The sequence below is a fragment of the Natrix helvetica genome, assembly GCF_964273705.1.
Source record: "Natrix helvetica genome assembly, chromosome: 1".
NCBI classification, from domain to species: domain Eukaryota; kingdom Metazoa; phylum Chordata; class Lepidosauria; order Squamata; family Natricidae; genus Natrix; species Natrix helvetica.
In genome coordinates this window covers 194432140-194445992 of record NC_138548.1, presented here as the reverse complement: position 1 = coordinate 194445992, position 13853 = coordinate 194432140, and the positions used below count along the sequence as shown (strand labels likewise).

Genomic DNA, 13853 nt, shown 5'->3' with positions numbered 1-13853 from the left:
TTTGAATCCCACCACTGCATCACATGCAGAGTTTTTCTGGATACTTGTGCTGTGACACTTTAAATTCCACAGCAGAAGAGGTAGAAGGGAGAAGTGTTAGAGGACTTCCACTTCTTTGCTCAAAATCACCCTTCCCCTGAAGCCAAGGCAAAGCAAAGCTCAAGAATTCCGAGGGAAAGTGGGGTGAGGAAATGGGGGATATTTGGAAACTGAATCCCACTTCCTGTACTGCTTGCTTTGCTTGCATTGCCCTTCAGAAGCTGCATTCCCTCTAATGAAGATGAAAGGTGTACTATTGTACCATGCAATGGAGGACTACCCCATTGAATTCCAGGCAAAGGGCAACCAGAAAGAACCAGAAACCCTGCTAAGAAGATACATCTTGGAATTGGAGTTGTGCTGAGAAACACCTAAGAAGATCCCAAGAAAGGATTAAGTCTCCCCTTCTACTCCAATTAATTGGAGTTAGTTGCCAAAAATGGCACTCACCATCAGCCTTTACGTACTGCTGTTTTCACTTCCCAATTTCCCAGATGATCACAATCATTTTGTCACATTCACAGTGTCTCCCCTCTTGAAGCAATTAGAAGTTTCAGGCCATGGTGCTGGGGTTTTCATTAGCAAAAACAGATTTACATTTGTATCAGAAATTGGTTTTATATCTAATGATGTTAGTGTTCAGGCCTGAAAGCCTTGTGCTTTACATAAAAGAGATGAAGGTCAAATAGTTGGTGTCAGTGCAAAGGAATGCCAGAGGTGGACTTCTGGAACAAACGAATACCCAAATGTGTACATATCCTGGATGATACATACTTAATAGGCTTAAAGGGATCTTAATTAGGACTATTGTCTTGACTTGCAGAAGACACCTGTTTGTGTGCATCCGATCCTGGATGTCCGTGGCTATTAATCTCTCTCTCGAGTGTGCGCACTCTCTCTCTCTCTCTCTTTCTCTCTCTCTTTCAAGGAAGACAAATAGAAACATTACAGTCAATAACATTCTTTAATTCAATCAGTTAAAGAAGGTGCTGCATCTATAAACTTTTATTATGGAAAAATTGTAATTAATACATGCGTATTACACCCCGCTCGGAGAGTGGCACTTGGGGAGGGAGGGGTAGTGCCGAGGGCTGATTGGGACAGGGGCTGGGGCTGGAGGAGCTGACCCACCACATCACAGCTGCTGGTACCCTTCTTTGGGGTGAGGGCGAGAGGGGGGGAAGCTACGTGCAATGCAGGCGGGTTAGCAGAGGAGCTGTTCTGCAGACTTGAGCTATCTTCCCCTGTATAAAACCTGCAGGTGGGGAAAGGTAGAAAGTCATGATGGCTAGCAACTGAGGGGCTCCCATGAGCCCCCCACCCACCTGGAGGCGATTTGCTTGTAATCTCTGTAAACATATTTTGTTCACATTTCTGAAGCTGGATGCATAAAGTTTGATCGCTTTCTCTTCCTGTCTCAACTTGTTCGCTGGTGGCAGCAAAGGCATCAGTTTAAGGCACTTCCCTTAATTTGGCTGCAGGGTTATGAGTTCCTTTTGCTTTCAGAACCAAACCAGTAGCAAACCAACAGCTTCATAAGGAGTGGAAGGGCACTAAAGGGTCAAGGGAAAGAGCTGGAGATGGCTGCTCTGAAGCATCAGACTGATGTGGATAAACAGATATGTGCATTTTGAGTCTAGAGTAGGCAGGTGGGTCACCTTGGCTTGGCACACTTCTGGGAAAACTTACAAAAGGGCCCCCTGTCCTTGTACCGAAATGGAGAGTTGCTATCTTAATATCCACATAGGACTAAGTCAAAATGGGGGTTCTTGCTGCAGGGGTAAAAGAGCCCTTCCTGTAAACATCCTGAGTGGGTTAGAGAAGGAAACGTTCTTTAGGGCTACCATATCTGGGTTGCAAAAATCTGAATGGCCATTAGATAGCACCCAAAGGTTAGTGTTTTCTGTACTACATGTCTAGGCTGCCTTCTAGGGACCTTGCACTAGGTCTTGTGAAGTTAGGGAGTGTGGTCATATTCCCTGGTCAAGGAAAAGCAGAATGGCATCAGGGGGCATCATTTACCTCTGAAAGAAATGGAAGACACAACAAAACATCTTACAAAACTTAGGGAAGAAGATTTGGGGAACAAAGCAGGCCTGTTCGCCTTACTTGCCATCTCTGTTAACTCCATGCCATTTGGAAGGGATGCTCCTCCAAGTCTTCATGGGAAACAGGAGCAAGGTTTCTTTCTTCCTAGCATTGAGCCCCTTAGGCCCCTTTATCGGATCACAGCAGTCTCTGGCAAACATATTGTAGGTTTTTGGAAACCCATAGGTGCCTAAACAACCTTTGAAATAAGTCTATTCAAAGGCAAAAGTGCAATTTGTCACTAATATTTTCTGTCACACTAAATATGACAGCAGTATGCCCATATTGTTATTGTTAGGTTGCCCTAGCCAAATATCAATAAAGAGGGAAGGAGAGTTTGATTTAAGAGCAAAGGAGGATAAAGGTAAATAGTGTTAAGTCCTCTCCCTGACCAGGGCATACCTACCTTCCTGCTGACTCCACAAAAGTGCTTTTCTTCTCAGCCAGAAGTGAGCCTTGCAAAGATAAAAAGTGCCTCAGAGAAGAGATTGCAAGAAGGTACGCAAAGGATTAACAGGAGCAGCAGCCACCTCTCAACACGTCAGCAGACATGACACAGATGCTCAGTCCCAAATAAACAGGAACTACTCTCTGCATGCACACACACACACACACACACACACACACACACAGACCTCTTAGGCACTTTAAAATTTGACCAAAATGCTGACAGGATGTGAATATGAAAGAAATGAGTCTAATCTTGATGTTTCTGAGCAGCTCCTCCAGAAAGCAGGGGAATGAGGAAGAAGGAAAACTGACCCCCCCATTCACCCACCAATACAGACACAGATACATGATCTTGGAGCCCTCGGCACTTCCCTCCACTGGGCTTCCCATCTCTGCTCTGAGGAAGGAACTGGTGGGAATGGGAAGAGGGAAGCCGATGATTTTTTTTTCTTTTTTAAAATATATGGGTTTTTTTGTTTTTTAAATTTTTTTTAAACATTTTTATTTCATTTTTTAAATTCACATAACACAATAAGCCATTCCAATGGAGAAAGCCGAAGAAAGCTCAGGCAAAAATGATAAAACAATTCGGATTTTTCTTTTTTTTTTCTTTTTTTTCTTTTTTCCCTATATATATATTTTTGTTGTGAAGCAATATTGACAGTTATAACATATGGCTACCTGCATTCTGCTAGACACGGAAGAAACTTTAGAAAGAACAAAAACAGACAAAGAGCTACCCTTTATTTTCAAGTGCAGAGGGGTGGGGTCAGCAGCAGGAGGGGGCATGGAAAAACAGACTGAAAGACACAAAGGAAGGCTTGGGGTTCCAGGGAAAGAGGCAAGGGAATCAGGGATAAGGAGAAAAAGCACACCAAATTCCATTAGTACTATATATATATACTGTACTGTACTCATATATATACTGCGTTTCTTAAACAAGGAAGAAACTTGTTCGAAGGGGCAGGGGTAGGTTGCAGTCTGGGAAGCTGCAGTTTCATGGATCTCAAGGTTTTACTGCCGAGCGAGAGATGTGGGTCTGAGATTAATGTGGGGGGGGGGGGGAGGGCATATGGAGGGCATGAAAGGGGGAAGCCAAGTGGATTGTCAAAGGTACCTTGTGAAAGGAAGGACAGAAGGACTCAACTGTTCTTCTAAAGCAAAGGTCAGAGGAAGAAGCAGCTCCATAGCAAGTAGGGTCTGAGGCTCACTACCAGCCCACTGGCAGCCAAACAGGAGACAGCTGACTTCTCCAAACCAAGAGCTCAAGGGGCAGCAAAGTGGATGCCGATACATTTATAGGGCAGAAATGCAGCAAAGATGACTGCCCACCAAATGAAATCGTCTTGGGCCCTAAAGAACCTTAGCATCCTCCTGGGTCAGCAAGGGAACCCATAGCTGAGCATCACTGGGGAGAAAGTCACTGAGCAGCCACCCTTTCCTGCAAACAGAGGACTCAGGGATTCAGAAAAGGGGATTAGAGAAGCTCAAGCGCAGACATGTTTTTGGGGTGTGTGGGAAGGGATTCGTATTCAGGATTATTTTGGAGTTATGCTTCCTTCACCCTCTCTTTTGGATGGGGCAGCAGTAGCCAGGCCAAAGAGGACTAGGTACCACCATGTTTAGCCCAAGTAGCTCCCTCTTGCTGGTCAAGCCTAGGCTTTTATTGCTTTCCCCTATATTAAGCATATGGATTGCAGTAGGAGGGGGTGGAATTTCCTGCACCCGCTCCCCAGGCAGAGCACATGGTCCATCTGTTTCAACAAAAGATGGGTTTACAAAGGCACTATGTCAGCTGGCCAGTTAAACATGTTGAGAGTAAGGCAAAGTCATCCATCTTGGTCCTTCCCTGAAGTGAGAAATTTCTCCAGTCAATCTCCCATGCTCTGTGAGGTGCAGGGTATGATCTGGGTCTGGCTCCTGCTTTAAACACAGATACTCCTGCCTTGCAATTTCACAAAGAGCCGAGAGGAAAGATTCCTATCAACAGACAAGAAGTGAAAAAGGGCAAGCAGGAGTTACAACTGGGGGTAGGAATGTAAGGAGTTCAAAGGAAGGGATGCTGGTGAATTCATAGATCAGTTCCTCGTTCCAAAGAGAAGCCATTGAGCAATAGATACATATGTGAGACAGAGTTAAAAAGAAGGGAAAACTTCCCAACATTGCAATTAGGCTGGTTTATAAGAAAGTGGGGTGGGGAATAGAAATGAAGGCCAAACATCTAGTCAACTTTTGCTTAGCTCTTTTAGGGGGAAAACAAGACAGAAGAAAAACACAAAAGAGAAGGATGTGCAGTGGCAGTGATGGAAGGTGCCAAAAGGATGAAAGGAGCCAGAGAAACAAGGTCTACCCAAGATGGCCTCTGTTCCAGTAGGAGCCTTCCCCCTTTGCCATGGCAACTTCACCACCATCCATCTCGCTCGGCAACCCGGGAAGATCCATGAGAAGCTGCCAGATGCTGCTGGTGCGTTTGACCGCAAAGCCCGCTGCCCCTTTCAGCTAAACATAAAGAAGGGATAATGCGTGTTTCCTAAAATGTGCTTTATGATAACAATTAATTGATTCATAAACTATGTATAATAGAGATTTTAATGTATTTTATACTGTAAGAAGCACCAGGTTTTGTATTTTTAATTTTTTTCAGCTTAGGTTTTTTTAAAAGTTTTTTTCTTTACTTTTAATTTTGCAATTGTCTTCAATTTTTTAAACCTGATACAGTGTTTTTTTACAAGTTTATTTTTGTGCATGACAAAACTTTTGCCTTCAGCCCTCCCATAAAACGACACAACTAATGAGGAAAAAGAGAAAACAACAACCAATCCTCAATTATTATCGATCTTTTAAAAAGAATTTAAAAAATAAACAAGAAAAAGGAAAAATAGACAAATGAAAAAATAAACAGAAAAAGTTTTTCCCCATACTTACAAAGGTGGGTTTTTCTTTTGTCCCAATTTATTTAGAGTCCCTGAGAACAGAGGACTTTGCAACAAAAATAGATTTTTTCTCTCTTCTTCTTAACAATCTTTAACATACAAAGATATTAAAACTATGCACTCCATTGCACTTGGCTCAATGCAAACAAAATTGGTTCTTTTAAAACCCCTAATATATACTTCGTTTTTTTAAAATCCCCTCCCCCTTTTAAACAAAAGTGTTTGTGTATTTTGCTGCCAATACCTGTAAGCCACCAAAATTGAAACTTCTCCATGTCACCCCTTATGGATTCATTCCCAGGGTTTACATTTACCCCTTCTTTTAGGACTCCAGCAAGGTAACATGTAAATAGATGGCACTGATATTCCATCTACCCACCTACATGCTACTGTTATTCATCTGTTACCTCTTAAAAATCCCAAGTATTAAATAAGTGCTTAAGCACCCTTAGGATTTAAAGCTTCTTCTTTTTTCAGAATTAAATAACAGTAAAATTCTACTCCCCTACCAATCCCCCTCTAACCATTTTAAGTGCTCTTTTTAGGTTGGTGGTCACCCACCTCTGGATTCCTGCAATTCCTACCTTTTTTTCAGATCTATCCATTTCCTGTTTTTAGGGAACCCATTCTGAGCAATGCTGGGCATTAAGGTCAGAAGCTTCAAGCAATTGAGTAAAATTATTGGACTACTTAAAAGGAAAGTAATCAGTGTTTTAAGTGAATGAGCTTACTAAATATATTTAAGAACTGAAGGAATGGAGCAGGATCACTTCTTGTAGGGCTAACGTATCTATTTGGGCTACAAAATGCCAGGTGGCCACTGGTCTTGGAGGCAATCTAGTGATAGTCTGGGTTTCTGCATATTAAATATAGCCACCTGGACTATTGTGATCTTCACAATACAAATATTTGGAAGATTTTGCATGCTTTGTATGTTTGTGCTGAGAAATTGTCCAGCCTAATGGAAACAGAAATTTGAATATGTTTGGGGTAGTGAAGGCACAATCTTCTTCAATCTGGGAATGTTTCAAATGTTCTTATAACCAAATCAAATAAAAATCATGGATCCTTTCAAATGCTACAGCTTGAGTCATATTTAATATTAGCACATCCCCAAGCCTTATTACACGTTGGAATCCTTTCCAGTGCAATCAGTCTAGAAAAGGTGCTTTATGTTGATATTTTGCTTTAAAAGGTAGTGAACGGTAAGCTGAATAGTCCAAGGATATCTTTTTTTAAGGCCACCAGATTAGGAACTGTATCAATGCTCTCAGATGCAAAATATATCCAGGCTCAGTGTTCTTAAAGAAACACATGGTTTGGGCATTTTTTTAATCTGAGCAGTTTACAACCTTTCATAACAGGAATGGGGTTTATGTCCTTATTGTAGCTGCTGCATCCAAATTCTGCCCATATCACTGATTTGGCTCCATCTTTTACTCTATGAATATTCAGCTATATTCATTTTTTTTTCCTCAGAGTACTGAAAGAGGGATCAACAATCATAGTGTGAATTTTTATTCCAATGTCATCTCTAGTACATTATACTTAATTTTTGAATAACATTAAGAGAACTTAATGTGAGAGGACTTGTGGTATGACAGAAGCAGCAGGTAGAATGCTAATCCTAGAATTCATTAAATTCCGTCTCCACTGTTACTTTAAAGGAATAGATCTAGTTCACACCAATGACTAAAGCATCAGTTGAGTGTCTCCTCTTTGTGGCAGCCCCATAATATCTACATACAGGCTGCTCAATTTTCCTCACAAAGAAGACCTCCATCTTTATAGAACAGCTGTCCTGCAGCTGTGCAAGGTCAGGCTCAAGAGCAGGCCTTGATTGTGAATGTCTGCTGGCATATGTTTATTTGCATGTACGTATAGGACAGGGGAATTCAGAACATTCCTCTGACATGTGGATTGTAGGATAAGCATGAGAGCCTACTGCTGGCAGAGGAGAGAGTCAAATCTGCAACCCTCAGATTCCCTTCCTTGACCCTGTCTGTCCATTTGGGACTAGAAAATCATTGCACTTGGACAAGGGTGCAGATTCTTGGTCTCACCAGCAGGTCTGTTTTGGACTATCTCTGCTCCAGAAATCCTTGGGATGCTCTATGAATCAACTGAGCATTACTATAGCAAATAGTAGAACAGCTTCAGGAGATTCCCTAGATCAAATTAATTATTTGGAACACAACTTCAGGTATTGCAGATCATGTGCCTAAATACAATTGTTCTGGACTAATTGCACAGAAACCTGTTCCCTGCATTACTTTCTGGCCCTTTCTAAATTAGACAATTCCTCATCCCTATCCTTACCCCTCATTCTGATATAGAACATCACTGCTGCCCAATAAGAACCAATGATACCTCATGCAGAGGTGAGCATAGTTAATAGGAACAATGGAGCGTGGGAGATAAACTCCAAAGAATTTGGCAAAGCTCCTGTCCCCAAAACTCAGCATCTGCTAAGGAAAGGTTTCTATCAAAAATGCTGGAAAAAGAAACAAGAGAGATCATCTCATGGGTGCACAACAGAAAGGGATGCTGGTTTTTCTCACAGGTTTTGCTGTAGTGTGAGACAAGGAAAGAGGAAAGTGCATGGAACTGTGTGACTGATCTGGTGCACATGTGTGCATTTGCACACCATGTACAGATGGTAGTGTCAAACCCTCATAACTATCCATTAGACAGCCTCCATTACATCTAATTATATACAATTCATTTTGTTGCGCTGTGGTGTGCTGTGACTGTTAAGATCTTTGTTTTTGTTTGTTTTAACAGTAACAACAAAAACCAATTGTACTTCATTGCTGGTGTCACCTGTATGTAGAGGAAGCCAAAGGAAATGCAACAACTCAAATAGTAAGAAAATGAAGTGGAGAAAAGGGATCAGCAAAAGTATCAAACCATAGTAACAACAGACACCCACAATCTCACAGGGCCGAAGACTAGACTAGGCTGGGTACTCTGACGAAACGTACCTTTTTGAGCTAGCTACTCTAGCCCCAATGGTCAGTTTGGGGTACAATTGAAGTATGCCCCTTTGCTGCCTTGCTAATGTTTTTTATTATTTATAAAAGAATGAATACTGTATACTATCCTAAATATTTGTCCATTTGCAATAGCAGCAAGGTGTTTCTTTTCAAAGAGAAACACTTTCCAGTCAAATCTAACTTGTCATCATGAACCGAAGAGTGCCCATATTTCTTGTTACTATGGGGAAAGGAATTCCAGTTCACGCAGAATAAGACTGGAAATATTTCCCATATAATCCAGACATTTTTTTTCCTGAGATGCAGGAAAAGTTCATTCAGAGCAAGGAATACAAGGAAGCACTAGATATCAAGATCAGCAGAGAAAAGATTTGTGCTAGGGTCAGTGTGTGCATGCATGTTTGAGGAGGGAGGGAAGGAAGAGGAATTTATTCCTTGCTCTGGAATGGAATTCAGTTGGAACATCTGGTATTCAGGAGTGTTTCTGCTTTTGCTTTGTTTTCACTTGTAGAAATGCAATATTAATTTGGTTAACAAGGGAACATATGTTTGGTGGGAGAAGTAATGCTTAATCTAAACCATTTCCAGATCTGAACCACAATGGTGCACTGAATTGGCCTACTCACTGAGTGGAACTAAGACCAAATTTGATTTGCCTGGAACCTTCACCTATCTCTGCAGGTGTTTCTTCAAAGCAATGAGGGACTCAAGCCCCGATTAAGCAAATGCTCTTAGTTTGTTTAACATATTCAGAATTCACCTTGGATTTAGGCTAATAAGTAGACAAATCTCTAGGGAACGATTTCCTTTTTCATACCCCAGCAAACATAATCCCTCATAAATCTTGAGACAGTTTTGGGATTTGAGACTGGTAGATGTGAGTGTTATTTTTTGCCCATGATGAATGAAGAAAAATCCCTTTTTAAACCAAAAAAACAAACCACACCATTGTTTGGGTGGCCTGTCCAGAACGATTTTATACATTATTTTAACAGAGAGTTACTTCAGTATGAGTTGATGAGATTCTTTGAGAAGACAAGATTCTCTTACGCAAATGCAAAATCTGCTTTGGATCAGGGAGGTCCAACATAACTTTTTAAAACTTCTCATCTGTGTTACCCAATGTCTCTTACTTTTCTTTGAAGAGGAGCAGCTCAGTGAAGATATAGGTTAAGGACTAAAGATTCTGATTCGCAGGGCTTGAGTGAAAAAATATCATTGTCGTCGTCGTCGTCATCATCATCATCATTTTTCTTCACTTGAAGATCCTGTCAGAGGAACCAAGACTGGACCAGAAGACACAAAGAGAGAGGCAGAATTAAAATCGAGACTCTGATAAACTCCTTTCTTTTTCTTATGCCTGATATTGAAATACTTGTTAAAATTCACCCCAAGGGTTTTCTAGGTTCTTTGTGACTTTGTTATCTTCAGTCTCAGGCAACCTGATAGCCTCCATTATTTGTTCCTCTGTAACACTTAATTCCTGATTTCCTCTCATATTGCACCACAGTACAGTGCCCATCACCTTCTTATAACAGGCACCTAATGAAGCCTCCTGAGATTTTCATTCAGATTTGTCATCAAGTATAAATTTAATAGGTTGCTAAAAGCAGTAGCTGACACAGATGAGTGTATCCACAGGGATTACACATATAATTCCATACACCTATTTTTATTGCATGAACATTACACATTTGTAGGGATATATTTCAAACTGGGCAAAACTAAACACCATAATAAGCATACTACCAGTACTGAAAATCGTAGCTCTATATTCAGTTTGTTTATTTTCTATCATCTTTATTAAAATATATTAGGATCTTGAGATCTAAGCTTCCATCCTTGATCATTAAGTGTTGCTTGCACAGTAAAGAATAACAAACTAATGATGTCAAGAGGGATAAATTGAGCTGAGTGTGAAAGAGGATCATAGACCACATATATTAACAGCTTAATATTTGATTTTATCCTTCATATCCTTTCATTTAAAAAACTGAAGACAGGTTGTTGCTTACCAATTGTATTTACCTTATGACTCTGCAAAGGAGGCCAAGCCCTGACTGGTTGTCTCCTTACTTCTTACCCTTTCAATCCATGAAGGGACAGGGAAGCCTTACTGGCTGTCCTCTGTGTGAATGGGCCTCCCAGAGCCTCCCTTTTCCTTTTAGGGATTGTTTCATCTTTTCTTTTTTCTTTCCCTTTGCTTTCCCAGATGTTTATGCATATGGGAGCCTTTCTACAACCTCTCTCCACTGACATTGATACAGGTTCTTCTGTTGTAATCAAACCATCTAAATGGATGGCTCAGATTCACAGAAGCAAAAGAGAAGCATTACAGTTTCCTTCCAACAGGCCTATCTTGTAAATCAAAGATTGTTTAATTTAAAAAGAAAAAAGGGAACTACTGCAGTACAGTGGGTACAGTATAGGAAAGAAAGGAGAGTATTCTTCTGCTACCCTGGGTAGAAACTGAAAGGGAGGCCACTGTGAGATTTAAGGGTGGAATTAAGATGTACTGGTAGAAGAGATGGGGTAGCCAGGAGGATTTACTGGACTCTATTCTTTATGGGCCATAGTTAGATCAGCTTTTTTTTAAAGGATCAGCTGAAAACAGAGTAATCCAGAGTGAAATGGCTATACAAGGCAAAACCAGCTGCTGGGGGTGGGGAGGGAGCATGCCAGCCACTGTACCCAATTATAGAGCTGGAGATTCCCCTAATCTGGAATAAAAACATTGTGGACTAACCGTGTGGAAGGGTTTAAGGCACCTCAGAATGGAAAACCTGAAGCACAATACAAAATTTAAGTTGGAGGTACATTTTATGAAGAGGTAAATGATTGATAATAATCTATTTTCTTCACTTCAAGAAATGGTAGGTAGCTCTTAGAGGTGCTGGGAAAAGAAGAAAGTGTAAATTTGGACTAAGTGGGAATTGAACTGGATGACTAAATAAAATCTATTGGTGCCACACTAAACTTGAATTTGGGACTTTTGCCACTGCTAGCCCTTCTGCTGAAATTAGATAAGAATGTCTTCTGCTACCTCGATATCACATGATATAAGTTTTCTCGTTCAATTTATCTTGCCTTTCATGCAATCTCTCTTGAGACTACTACATAGGGCTGAATGCAACCCTGTCTGGGGCTGCTCCTTCATCAGTAAGAAAATGTTAAATGAGAATTCAGTAAATTCAATAAAAACTAAAAGTTTCTCATAGGCAAAAAAGATAAGAAGCTTATTTTGAACTACCAATGTCAGATCATTTTATCTCAATTGAAAATACCACCTGCCACCTCAACTATTGCATTTGTAGCTTATAGGTCATTGCTAGCAGTTACATGTCATATAAGAATGTAAACATTTATTTAGACATGAGGAATTCCAATCACTGCTGCTGTACTCATGATATCTAATCCCACCTTCCCACAATATTGTGGAGCAATATTGGCCCTGTCTTGCAAAGTCTCTGTAATCCAGGTTCCTCAAACCAAAGGGAGAGCCAGCTGATGTCATAAGTGGGGCTCATTATTATAAACCATCTTCTATGCTGTTCCATTTCCTTCCCATCCTAGATCAGCAGCTATCTTCTCTCTCTGATGGAATAGTCCCAAAGCAGCTAGGAGATAAAAATGGTTCCTTCTTCCAATCTAGCCAGGATTGGGAGAAAAGCTGACACGCTACTACATGAAATTTCTTCAGGCATGACATAAATTCCTCTGGTCCCTGGAAATTCAAAATTACTTCTGATTTGAAAAGTCAAGGCAGAGATGCAGGTACTGCACAATTTGCCCTCTAATGGCAAAGAGGGATGGAGCAGAGCCATACTGTGGACACACTTGCCATCTGAATATGGAGACAATAGTGGTGGGGCAGCAAATGAAGGAAGCAGAAAGAAGTGGCTGGATTTCAATAATTCAAATTTTCCAGAGGAGGGGGGGGGGGAACAGCATTGCAAATGGCCACCAGGAGGGGCTATATGTCCACTGCTGGGAAGATTGGACTTCTTCCATTCTCCAGCTTTCAGTCTCTCTAGCTCTCTGTTCCACCTCCCCCTTCTGTCTCAGCTTTGCTTCTCTTTGGTACTGAACAACAGGCTGGCATCACAGACTGAAGCTTTCTCTTCAGGATACAATATCCTGAGGTAACAGTGCCTGTTCGAAATTCCCACAGGCCTCAACAGATTTAGTATAGCAGGTACAGGAAGTGCCAATGTCACATGCTACATTTTTCAAAACCTGATGGACAGCAGATGCTTTTTAATTATCAATCTCTCAATGGAGACTTCATTTTCTTCTCAGAGCAAATATTTGCTTCTAGTTCCCCTTCACACGTCTCTCTCCCTTCTCTAGAATCAACTTTCTAAGTCCAGAAATTCCTCTCAAGACACATATTACTAGACATGGCTTTACTAAGATTGCTCTGGAAAAGAGAGGAGAAAGTATGCATTTTACAAAGTTTGGCACAGTTGATGAAAATCATACAGCTAAGACAAGCAGTGAAATATATTTGCCAGATCCAGGTCCATTCTGTCCACAAGGAAAATACCATTCCTGCTTTGCTCAGGTTGGATATTGTATCCAAATTCCTGCTTTCCAAAGTTTATTTATTCAAGTAGCACTGCTCCTTTTCACAATGCCTGTTTTCTCCAGCTCTTTTTCTTCCATATTTTCTCTCCCATTCAGTCAATTCATATTCTTTTAATAAAATAAAGATGTCAATTCCTACATCCAAGTAAATGCATGCCAGCCAATCAGATTCTTGACCACTGCTTATTATCATTAATTGCAGCCAATCAAATGATATAATATAAAGCTAATATAATATAAAGCTACCAACTGAATGAGGTGTGCAGTGATGTGAATTATATGGCAGTGGTCAAATTACAGAATTAGAAATAGCCACCATTACCATCACCAGCCCTCAATATCTTCTAGTAGTGGAGCCAGTCATACAAATGAGAGATTTGGAAACAATCAGTCAAAACAGAAAGAGCTCAATTCTCATTGACTGTTTCTGCTCCCTGATTGGTTGGAATCATAGACTATATGCCTGGGAAACCAATCAGACTGTTGGTCTTCAGTAATAAGCCACTCAGGATTGTCACTCCACTATGACAACATCTACTTGGCCCTGAGGAATGAATCCAGATGTCCCTTCACATCAGAGCATCATTTAAATGCCTTGAGTTAATTTCTATATCTGTCTATTATATCAGCCTACAACATACCTAATCTACTCTTGCCTCAAGTAAGACAGAATCAAAACAAGCTACATCCATTCAAATCTGTGAACCTTAAATGAATGTTGTTAGGTTATTCATGGACATCTGCCTTACAATCCACTGAG

At 40.7% G+C, this 13853-nt stretch overlaps 1 protein-coding gene across 6 annotated transcripts in view; it reads right to left on the bottom strand.

Annotated features, from left to right (window-relative positions):
- Positions 1 to 984: 984 nt before the first annotated feature.
- NFIX (nuclear factor I X) overlaps positions 985 to 13853 on the bottom strand; it is a 219297-nt gene continuing 206428 nt past the window's right edge. For all 6 annotated transcript variants that reach the window (XM_081936955.1, XM_081936957.1, XM_081936959.1 and 3 more), the window contains one exon: positions 985 to 9792. In XM_081936955.1, the coding sequence (XP_081793081.1) occupies positions 9778 to 9792 (15 nt within the window). In that variant the 3' untranslated portion in view covers positions 985 to 9777. The remainder of the gene's footprint in view (positions 9793 to 13853) is intronic.